Below are 12,239 nucleotides of genomic sequence, written 5' to 3' on the forward strand. Positions count from 1 at the left end.
ACAGCATGTAGGAGTTAAGTAGTAGAAACTCTTAGAATTTTAAACCCTTGAAGTGTGTTAAAAATTTTTTAAGGCTTGTAGTCGTTATTATAATATCATGCTTTATATTCTTACAATAGAAGAAAATAGTTTTCCAAAGTGAAATTTGCAATTTATACTGATGGTGATTTAAATCTTTCCAAATCACACAATTCAAAATTAAGATAACTATTTTAGATGATGTCGACGAATTATCTTCCAACTATGCAATATAATTTTATATTGATTTCATTCTGTGGGATAAATGAGGTATAGGATGTAATACTTCACAGCTTATTTGTATCTTATTTCAAATTCAAAGCAAGGCCTCATTAGCAAAACAGAATTTCCTTCATTTTTTATGGAGGTTTAAGTTGCCTCTTTTTGTGTAAATTGTTTGCATAATCGCACAAGTGACAAGAATATTTTGATCGTTCCAGAAATAATGTCCTATTTCAATCTGTCTATTTCTCTTTCCTCTAGTTAACTTCTTCTTCCACTACCTCTGAGCAGCTTGCCTGTAAACCACCTGCTTTCTCCTTTGTTTCTCCAACTAATCCGAACGCACCACCCGACCCAGTTAACCTCGAGGGAGCCTCTGTCCTAGAGGAGTTCCACAGTAGGAGGCTGGATGTCAGTGGGGCCGTGGTGGAAGAATCAGCTACGTATTTTCAAACTACCGCTCACTCTACACCCTTTTCTGCATCGAAGGGCACCTCCTCGACGTTACTGTTTCCCCATTCCACTCAACTATCAGGTTCTAACTTACCCAGTTCAACTGCGGCAGATCCAAAGCCTGGACTGACCTCTGAAGTTCTCAAGAAGACAAGTTTAACCTCGCATGTCCTTAGTCGCGGAGAAAGTCCGAGAACCTCTTCTCCTCCACCGTCCTCCAGTGCCTCTCTGAAGTCGAATTCAGCCTTGTACATACCAGTCCGCATTGTCACGCATTCACTGTCTCCGAGCCCCAAACAATTTACCTCCTCTTTCCACGGCTCTTCTTCCACCATCTGCAGCCAAATGTCATCTAGTGGAAATCTTTCAAAGTCAGGGGTAAAATCCCCGGTGCCTTCCCGGCTTGCCCTTCTCACTGCCATTCTCAAGTCAAACCCTTCCCACCAAAGACCCTTTTCCCCTGCATCCTGTCCCACCTTCTCTCTCAGCTCCCCGGCCTCTTCCTCACTCACACTCGATCAAAAAGCAAAGCAGACCCCACCCACGCCTAAAAAATCTCTCTCAAGTTGTTCCCTGAGAGCCGGGTCTCCAGATCAAGGGGAACGCCAGGTTTCTGAGTTGACCCAGCAATCTTTTCACCTGCCTGTTTTCACCAAGTCTACTCCACTTTCTCAGGCCCCCTCCCTCTCTCCTACAAAACAGCCTAGTAGCAGCCTTGCTTCCATGAATGTAGAGAGAACACCATCACCTACTTTGAAGAACAATACCATGCTTTCCCTGCTACAAACCAGTGCATCCAGTTCTGTGGGTCTTCCTCCTGTTCCACCAAGCTCTTCTCTTTCCTCTTTGAAGAGTAAACAGGATGGTGACCTCAGGGGTCCAGAAAACCCCAGAAACATTCACACCTACCCTTCTACATTAGCCTCATCTGCATTGTCTTCTCTGTCTCCTCCTGTTAATCAAAGAGCTATGTTCTCTTCTTCAGAGAAATGTTTCCATCCTTCCCCAGCTCTTTCAAGCCTGATAAACAGATCTAAAAGAGCATCATCCCAACTATGTGGCCAGGAGCTGAGTCCTTCAGCTCTTCCTTCACTCCCTATCTCCAGTGCTAGCTCTGCCTCTCTTCCCAACTTGAGGTCCTCTTCTCTCCCTCGTGCCAATCTGCCCACCCTGGTGCCCCAGCTCAGTCCCTCAGCTCTGCATCCACATTGTGGCAGTGGTACCCTGCCTTCAAGACTTGGGAAATCTGAAAGCAGCACCCCCAACCACAGGTCACCTGTTTCAACCCCATCACTTCCCATATCTCTAACAAGAACAGAGGAGCTGATTTCACCTTGTGCATTGTCCATGTCAACAGGCCCAGAAAATAAGAAATCAAAGGTATTTTTTGCATGTTGCATGGTGCATGCTTATTTTGAAACAGGGAAGAATCTTTTTCCCCCCAAGGCAGAAATCAATAATTATAGTATTAATTGTGCTCCTACAAGAAGGAAGAAAAAGTGCAAGAGGGTACCAGGACTTGGTATATTTGAATGTGTAAATGAATTATAATCTGTATAGAATTATGTGTTTCAGTCAAATTCTTTGATTTTGAAAATCCTCTTTCTCTTCCTAACATCTTATATCTATGACTCCAAGAGTATTATTATACCATTGGCCCTAATGACAGAATTAAAAGAAAATAGTTGAGATTCAGGACTATGATATGTTTCTGATGGTTTATTAACAGGTACCCTAGCATCCATCCAAATATCCTGTACTAATGGAATAGTAGACAGGATTAATATAAAATGGAATATTATCTTAGATCCAGGCCTGTGACATAGTCAAGCCCATTCTCCTAGCAGAAGGCAACTCTACACTAAGGCATGCTGGCTTCCCAACTATTCTCAAGTAATTCAGATTGTGGATCACTCACACCCAGAATTTGATAGCTGTTATATCAATAAAATAAAACAATTAAAGTGCCTGCATAAGAGGGGGTGGTGATTTTCAGCTCAGTACATTGAAATAATGTAGTTTTAGAGCTTTGAAATACCATGGAGAGTATGTTTCACTGTCACTTTACAGATGATGAATGCCATGTTGAAGGGATAAAGTGACCCTCATTATCTTGTAAATGATGTCACAATACAATTCAAGTCAAAAGCATGCATTAAATACCTACTATGTGTGTACCACTACACTAGCTTTCTTTGGCGTGTGTGTGGTTTCTTTTAAAGGGAAGTAAGAGATTTTTTTTTTTTTGTCTGGGAACAATTCAATTTTAATCAGTAGAAAAAACATACACAATTTGGAGAGGCTGTATACAGTTATGAAAACTACAATACAGCTAGAAAACCAATATAAGGCAAAATTAAATGTATAAGTCAGATTATAAATAATCATCAACTGAGTTCAATATAACAGGAGTAATGTGATGGAACATGGTTAGTAAGGGAAGTTATAAAAAAATGTCAGGCCTGTCGGAAATATATAGGATTTAACTTAATGAAGAGGAAAGAAGTTGGCATTTCAGAAATGGAAAACAACCTGACCAAATATACAGCAGATGATCCCAGAAGGCTGTGTGTGGAGACGTAAGACGATAGGCCTTATAATCTGATAGTAATAATAGCAATATCAAATGCTTTCTATGAGTCAGGAACTATGCTAGTATATAAAATAGTTGAAAAATTAATTAAAATGGATTACATCAGTTAAGTTTTATAACTATATGAAGTTGATAATACTATTTTCCCTATTTTGTACACCAAGAAACTGAAGTTCAGTGAATAATTGTCCCGGTTATGGGTCTGTTATGGAGCTGACATTTATATAATATTAAGTCTGTTGATTCTTGAAGCCATGTTCTTTTTTACTACAATTTATTGCTACAAAGAAATAACTCATGTTAGCGATTTAGCCTGACTTTATAATTCTCATGAAGAAAACCATTATTAAAGAATTATAACCAGAGTTCCCAATTTATATAATTTTGGGTTCATTTACAAAATGTATTGGAGATTAAGTCCTTGCATTTTAAACATTCAAAGCAAATGAGATGGATAAAATTTAACTTTTTCTGTGATTCTAAATTGAAAATCCTACTTATTTGAGGCAAATTGACCTGTTTATTATATTTTAAATACATATATGTGATTATAAAATGTATTTGTAGAGTATTTAAAAAGAACTGACAATCTAATCGTTACTGTTTCCTGAGTGCATTAACTATCATTTTTTACACCAGGCTGCCATATACTTATTCTTTTTGTTTTGTGAAAAGTGATTTTACTCTAGAAGCTTTTTCAAAGCATTTCTGTGTGTGTTTCATTGCACTTTATGCTTTCTCCTGTTTTGCATATAGTCAGAGAGTTGGAAGAGGGTGAGCCCCAAAGGGCTTTTGATACATTAAAGGCCTGTTTATTGAAGACCTATTGTTTTTGGGCTTTCTTCTTGCACCCAACATTGAAAAATTTTCATCATTTGCTTTTTACTTTGTAAAACATTTCCAAGTAAAGAAAACTCAAAGAAATGCAAGGTAAATTTGATGAACAGGAAAATAAGAAGAATGATTATAATTTAACTGCCAGTAAAAATATCAATCGATTTCTTTGAACAGAAAAATAAAGCTTCTTGTCATGGGTAAAATTTATAATAACTTCTGCAAAAATAGAATAGTATGGACTATGAGTCAATGCTATTCTTTTTCATGTTTATTTCCTCCTTGCATCTTGCTATATTATCTCTTTAGGTAAAAATCAGAAAGTCGGCCTACTTTTTTTTATTGCAATCTATTATTTTCAGAAATAGTATCTTGAGTATAAAAAACGTATTAAAATGGATGTGGAATAGATAAGTCCTACACCGATCTCTTTTGATGTTTGACTAGTGTTTAAATTGGTAACATTATTTTATAGAATGACAGAAAGAAATAGACAAAAGCTGTGTGATGTTGAAGAATTTATATGCTTTCATGGGTTGTTTCTTGTCTTGCTCCTTCCAGTGTGGTGCTAAGCTGAGCACAGGGCTCTTTTTGAAATCAAAGAACTTTAGATTTAGGTCAGCTTTACTCACTCCCAGATTCTGAAATAATAGGAATCATAGAATACAGATGGCATCTAATTAAAACATGAATGCTTGAAGGATATTAGTTTAAAGTCTGGGCCCTACTGTTCTTTGATATTAAAATAAAATGGATCGATCATAGTATGCTGAGCTAAATTCAGATATAAAGTGTGTTTGATATTTCTTTTTCGTAGATAAAACCTTAAGGTTCTGAATCTGCTTGCATTTGTGTGATATAATCGCTATGATATGTTAAATTCGGATGTAGTTTAAAATACTATGTCACATTATAATCATTGCTTTAGACAGGATGGGTCTGAATGCTGCTCAGCCTGCCCTTTTTTTTTTTTTTTTTTTTTTTGAGACAGGTCCCACTGTGTTGCTCAGGCTGTAGTGTAGTGGTGTGATCTTGGCTCACTGCAACCTCTGCCTCCTGGGTTCAAGTGATTCTCCTGCCTCAGCCTCCCAAGTAGTTGGAATTACAGGTGTGCACCATTGCATCCGGCTAATTTTTATATTTTTAGTTGAGACAGAGTTTTACCATGTTGGTCAGGCTGGTCTTGAACTTTTGACCACAAGTGATCCACCTGCCTTGGCATCCCAAAGTGCTGAGATTACAGGCGTGAGCCACCATGCCTGGCCTACTTTTGGATCAACATCTGTATTGCCTGAGACATTTTTTTTCACTTGGAAAAGACTGGATATTACAAAATTCACCCAGAGTTGTGTCTGGGTCCCCAATCTGTTTTGCCCTCATTTATGAAATAATTTAAATTTTTATCCTAGTGAATTATTATGGTGCTCCGTATGGAAATTGGGATAAGCATTATATCAAAGCCTCATAGAGTCTGCCACTTACTGAAGATAGTCTGAAGATTAGTTACAATGATAAAGAGTCTGCATTGATGGGCCTGCCCTGGGCTTAGAGCTATTTGGACACATAGCTTATTTAGGGAACAAGATGAGAGCTATTTTATATTTCATAAAACTTTATAACTGGTGTTTTATTCACGAACGTCTCCTTCCTTTAAGACATCAAAACATCCCCAAATACATCACACTGAAAACTTAGTGGCAGCAGTCTGTATGTGACTTTCTCCATTTCTGCAGAACCACATGTAATTTGGAAAATGAGCAATACGGAATGTGTCTGCATGAGCTAAAATAGTTAATCTGGGTTCAAGAAAATCACTCATTCAATAAATATGTATTGATTACCTAAAATGTGTGCTCTTCAAAGCTGTGAGGATATTGCAACAAATAAAATATGCAATGATGCCTATTCAAAGACACTTTATATTCTTTGGTGGAAGAGAAACAATCAACCATAACCCCTCCAAATAAGTAAATTATCGTGTGTGTCAGAAGATCGTATGTGTCATGGAGAAATGGATAGCCCTGATTCTCAAGGGAAATAGAGAAGGGATGGTGTCACAAGTTATGCTGGGGTATTGGGATAGGTTTCTTTGAGAAGGTAACATCCAAGGAGGTGACTCCTTAGGAGAGTATAGCGAGGAAAATGCTCTGAGGCCAGAGAGTGCTTGACAGGTACAAAGAACATATTCTGGGCTAGCAGTGAGGAACAGGTTGTTGAGGTTGTCAGAGGGAGATGTAGGTGGGAGCCGGATCCTGTAGGAGAGTCTTGTGGACTACTCTTTAGTCTTTGATTTTTAATTTAAGTGAGATAGGAAGTCTTTGGAGGGTTTCAAATAGATAAGTGACAGTCTTAACTATCTCACTGCTAAATAAGAATAGACCATGAGAGGGTGAAAGTTTAAGTTGGGAGAACTTAGAAGTCTATTGCTATAATCTAGGTGAGTGATGATGGTGGCTATGGTCAAGTTATAGCAGTGAAGGTGACAATAAGATTTCCATTATGTTTTGTAGGTAGAGTAACCAACATTCACCAAACATCAGAGCCACTATGTGAAATGAAAAAAAATCAGCTGAAACTAGACTTACGTGCCTTCTTATTTTGTTTTTCTCTTTTTATCTCACTGTCATTTACTCCACTTCCTTCACAAAGTTCTTGGGAATCCTTGACTTCTCAGGCTTCTTTCAGCTATGCTGTCACTCGGCCTCTATACTGAGCAGTTCTGTATGCCACTCCTGTGCTTCTCTCCAGCTAGCCTCTCTGAATTGATCCTAGTAATGGTTCACACTCAGGTGTTCAATGATTGACAAAAGCTTGCCTTCCTCTCCAACCCCCACACTCCCTGGGGGGATTTGGATTTTTTTTTTTTTTTTTTTGAGGCGGAGTTTTGCTCTTGGTGTCCAGGCTGGAGTACAATGGTGCAATCTCGGCTCACTGCAACCTCTGTCTCCCAGGTTCAGTTGATTCTCCTGCCTCAGCCTCCTGAGTAGCTGGGATTACAGGCACCTGCCACCACACCTGGCTAATTTTTGTATTTTTAGTAGAGATGGGGTTTTACCACGTTGGCCAGGCTGGTCTTGAACTCCTGACCTCAGATGATCTGCCTGCCTCTGCCCCTAAAACTGTTGGAATTATAGGCACGAACCACCGCGCCAGCCAGGATTTGCATTTTAATTGTGGAGAGGGTGCAGTTTAACTCAAGAGAATTGTCAAAGGAAAAAACAGGGATCAAGATAATGCAGCATATGTTACAGGTTCACATCATGAAGAAAAATGACTTCAAAAATCTGTGTTAGAAATGTTCTCAGGGCATGCTTGGAGTGGTGGAAGAGGGTCTTTAATTAGCAAAGCTTGTCTAGGACTTGAACCATAAACAAAGCACTAAGGATTTGTGTTTTTTCATGTCTTTGAATCTTATTGTAATTTTCAATTAGATATTTCAAGTCAACAAATATTTGCTGAACATCTCTTCTCTGCCAGGTTTGTATTAGGTGTTGAAAATAAAAGGACAAATAATATAAAATCTCTCCCCTAAAAGTTCTAGCAGGCAGATAGGGATGGCAAAATATTATAATAAAATGAAATAAAATTATGCATTTAAGGTGTTAGAGAAACAAAAAAATAAATGAGGGATGCAGAGGAGTCCTGGGAAGGGACTTGTTCTGGGAAGTTTTCTCAGTTGCTACCTTGCCTATCTGCTTTGCCAGGCAGTTTTTGACAGCTGTATCCTCTACCTCTAGCTTTTCCATTATCAGGATCATTATAGATTGTGCTCTGCTAGTAATCCGATATAAGGAAGTGTCTGGGCAATCTCCTATGAATTGGATTAGGGATTGGTTGAGCTTTCATCTCAGAACTGATGTCAAGGAGATTCTGACTCAGGTAAGACAGACATGATCACTGAGGAGCAGAAAGTGTACATGTAGAGTGATGCTCTCATCTCTGCCCAGGAATGCTTCTGGAAGAAGTTGGACATGATGGTAGTGAGGCTCTTCACCATGGTTTCCTCATCCTATTGTTTATATAATCCACACTTCTTTCATTTACTGCACCGGTCCCCAACCTTTTTGGCACCAGGGACCGGTTTCATGGAAGACAGTTTTTCCATGGATTGGGGGGTTGGGGATGGTTTTGGGATGAAACTATTCCACCTCAGATCATCAGGCATTAGATTCTTATAAGGGACATGTAACCTAGATCCTTTGCCTGCGCAGTTCACAATAGGGTTCGCACTCCTATGAGAATCTAATGCTGCTGCTGATCTGGTAGGAGGCAGAGCTTAGATGGCCATACACACTTGCCTGCTATTCACTTCTTGCTGTTTGGTCCAATTCCTAACAGGTACTTTGTTGTGACAATTGAATCTAGGGGTTAGGGGCCCCTGATTTACTGCACTTAAAGTGTAACTGTGAGTCCAAACCCCTGATCCTCAAGGCAACTAACAGTTCACTTTGAGACCTCATGGATCTTTATTACTAGAACCTGTGGTGGAATTTTAGGCATCAGCAACAGGATATATGACTTCAGTGGAAAATATTTTCTGAAGGGGTAGAATGTGTTCTTGCTATCCTTACCTTCTATCCCAGCATTTATATTGCAGCTAGCAACTAGCATTGCTTATAAACAGGATTAGCTCTGGTAAACATAAGTAATAAAATGCCATTTTGTTTTCCAAACCTAAACATTGACCTGCACCATGCAGAAGATATTTAAGAAATATTTATTGAATGTTAACTGAAAGTATAGATTAGAAATTAGAGAGAATCAATAGGTATTATTGCATCGTTTGCCAGATTTAGGCTTAGGCCCATCATTTTTACCTCCTATGATTAGCTAATGTTTACTCTAACCCTGTAATTCCACATTAGAATTATTAATAATTTTAAGCCAAAAAGGAAAATGAATGAATTTGGTTTAGCACCTGGAAGCCTTGAAATACTTAAGAGGAAATGTGTTCCAAATTAGAATAAAAAATTCATATTTAGATCGAGTATATATTGTTAGGAGAACCCAGAGGGAAGAGTGGACTCAAAACATGTCCTTTTTGGCAACAAATGGGAATTTTAGACTGAAAAGGATAGGGTACGTATGTCTTAGAGGAGTAGTGCATGTCATGTAGTAGGTACTCAATAAATATTTCTTGGCCAGGAATGGTGGCTTACACCTGTAATCCCAGCACTTTGGGAGGCTGAGGCAGGAGGATGGCTTAAACCTAAGAATTCAAGGCAAGGCTTGACACCATGGTAAGAAACCATCTCTACAAAAAAAAAAAAAAAAAAATTAGCTGGGTGCCACATGCCTGTACTACCAGATACTCTGGAGGCTGAGGTGGAAGAATTGCTTGAGCTCAGGAGGTAGAGGCTGTAGTGAGTCATGATCGCGCCATGGCTCTCCAGCCTAGGCAACAGAGAAAGACTCTGTTCCCCCACTCATCCCCCCCACCAAAAAAAAGAAAAAGAAAGAGAAAAATTTCTTGAATAAGTATGTTAGTTGAACATCCATAAACAGATTTACAGGATCAGTTAATGTCCACCAAGTTGGGAGAACCCAGTGGTAGGAGCTCCTAGTCCTTAGTATATGATTTGAGTAAAGATAAAAATGACACACCTAACAAAATGTTTCATGAAATAATCCAAAAATTCTTATCTTCATTGCTTACAATGACAAACCCAATCTAATCAGATAAAACTTGGTAAAGATAATGCCTAAAGCCCTATTTCTGGGTCTAAAAAAGTATAAATAAGCATAAATATAGGATGGAATTAACAGCAAATGTTTTGAAAAAAGATGAAAGGATTAGGAATTTAGGTGATAGCCTACTCAGTGTGATCCAACAATGTGAAATAACTCCAACCTCCTTTCTTGCATATTTTAAAACTTTCCACAAAAACTAAGGAGATGATCCCAATTATTTTCTTCATTACATTAATTGAGTTTATTGTCAATATCATGGAAGTGATGATTATATTTTACTATGTGCTAAAAACACATCTAGTTAAACACTTTTTATAATTTTAAGGAATATTATCAGAGGAGAGCAATGAGGGTAGTGGAATTCTTCACTTGAGTATCAGGGAGTTGGTGAAGGAAGCAATATAATTATGTAGAAAAGAGCTCTTGGCATCAGCCATGATTTCAAGAGGGAGGAAACAGGACAAATGAGATAAATTAGTAGGAAGCGTACTTTGGCTCAATGTAGGGGAGAATTTTGTACTAATTCTAACAATTAGTCCTGAATGTGCTGCCTTGGGAAGCAAGCAAGTGTTCATTTGGCTACTAAACAGAACAGAGATTCATGCGTCAGATGAGTGGGTTGAACCAAATCACCTTCAGTATCACTTCTTATTGTAAGATTCTGTGATATTTTGTGTGCAATAACAAGATGTGTCTCTGTACAGGCTTTCCCAGCTATATTCTTTAGGGAAGTTGAGGATAGGAGAACAAACACTGTAAATGATTGCACATCCTGAAATGAGAGGCAAGGGCATTTGTATATATGTGCATAGTTGTTGGGCTAGAGTGCCTGTGTCTGAATTCCAGCCATGACTTACATGTACTAGCTGGTGACCTTTGATTAGTTATTTAACATTTCTCTACCTCAGTTTCCATATATAAAATGGGGATAGTATAGTATCTACCTAATAGCTTTGTTGTGACAATTGAGTGAGTTAATTCACATGAAGCTTTTAGAATGGTACCTGGCTCATAGTGATTGCTAGATATTGTTATTATTATGATTGCAACTATAATTACAATTAACTGTTCATGAAGACATCATAGAGTGAGATGGTATATTTTATTCTGCATTACATGTACGCTTAGGTATTCTTTGGAAGAAAATATTATAGAGAAAGCATGTATATTGGACACAGGCAGGCTCTTTATGGGCTGCGTGGTCTTGGACAAGTCATTTGACCTCTGCTTTTCTTAATAACTCTCTAGTTATAGGGCTTCTGTAAAATTGAGTAATAATAATAAATGTCAGCTCCTATTGCCCATGGAAAGATGGTATTTCAATTTCAATTCTTATTCAAATATCTTTTTATCTAGAGACCACAGCAGCGCAGGGTCAATGTAGCAACTTAGGGCTTGAAGTGACCTGAGACATCTTCCAGCAATTGCCTCTCATGTAGAAGATGGGAGAGTAGGTTCCTTAAGGGTTGAGAGACTTGCAGAAAGCCACATAGCTTCTTCCTATGGGAGAAGAGCTATATGGTGGAGGGAAAGTGGAAGATAAGTAAATATTCAGAGTACATTTTTTGGGAAAAAGTGTGTAGCTTCTGAGCTCTTGTGCAGTTTTAGCTGGGTGTGTGTTTGTGAAAGAGTGTGTGTGTGTGTCTGTATGAGTACATATATATATATATGTATATATTCATGTGTATGAATAAGAGTGTGTAAGTGAGCGTGTGTTTGTGGGTGACTGATTATCTGGCTAGTGTGATAATGCTGGCATGGCACTTGCTGGCATGCAGGATTTTTCATTCTCTCTAACTCAGTATACCAAGAAAAGAAAGAAAACAGTAAAGAAGAGAATGCATCCTGCTGTTAGCTGGATGCTGACTTTCTTTTTCTGGGTCTGGCACTTTGATTCCTCACAACTTCAACTTTTTCCTAAGGAAAATGAATGTGCCAGTCTCTTACCTTCACCACCCCATTTTAATGAAGTTTCCTTCAATTACATCTATAAAACCCAAGGCTTAATTTTATTTGATGACGCTGTCTTCTGCACACACTTTGGTTTTCTTTTGAAGACACTAAGATAGCCTGGAGCTCTGTGCCAATTTCCTCACTGGTACTGGCCACTGGGGAAGCTGCCTGAGACAAGGGCATCTGAAGTGACAGGAGACTTGAACTCAGTTAATCAACTGGAGACCCAGAGCAGTATCAAAACTGAGTTTTTGATTATGCATATTTATCCTGATTTCTACAGCTTCCTCATGCTCGCCCCCTCCCCCAAATATTCTACAACACTGAACTATTTTATTCTGAGTTGTACTTAACACTTAGGAAATTTAAACATTTGCTTCATTAACATAACTGTTAGAAAGTGCAGGGGATGATGAGGTTTAAAAAATGAGTTTAAGATCAAGAATGTGTACTTTTTGTTTTTTTTATGGAGTTA

The 12,239-nt window shown here is 38.4% G+C and overlaps 1 protein-coding gene across 12 annotated transcripts in view; it reads left to right on the forward strand.

The window, feature by feature from the left end:
- The window catches only part of MLIP (muscular LMNA interacting protein), a 262,957-nt gene that overhangs the window by 128,630 nt on the left and 122,088 nt on the right, over positions 1–12,239 (forward strand). For 11 of the 12 annotated variants that reach the window (XM_033217477.1, XM_033217478.1, XM_033217485.1 and 8 more), the window contains one exon: positions 502–2,073. The exons of the other annotated variant lie outside the window; for it this stretch is intronic. In XM_033217477.1, the coding sequence (XP_033073368.1) occupies positions 502–2,073 (1,572 nt within the window). The remainder of the gene's footprint in view (positions 1–501; positions 2,074–12,239) is intronic. 12 annotated transcript variants of the gene reach the window in all.

This window comes from Trachypithecus francoisi, unplaced genomic scaffold (assembly GCF_009764315.1).
Source record: "Trachypithecus francoisi isolate TF-2019V2 unplaced genomic scaffold, Tfra_2.0 Lachesis_group10, whole genome shotgun sequence".
Taxonomy (NCBI): domain Eukaryota; kingdom Metazoa; phylum Chordata; class Mammalia; order Primates; family Cercopithecidae; genus Trachypithecus; species Trachypithecus francoisi.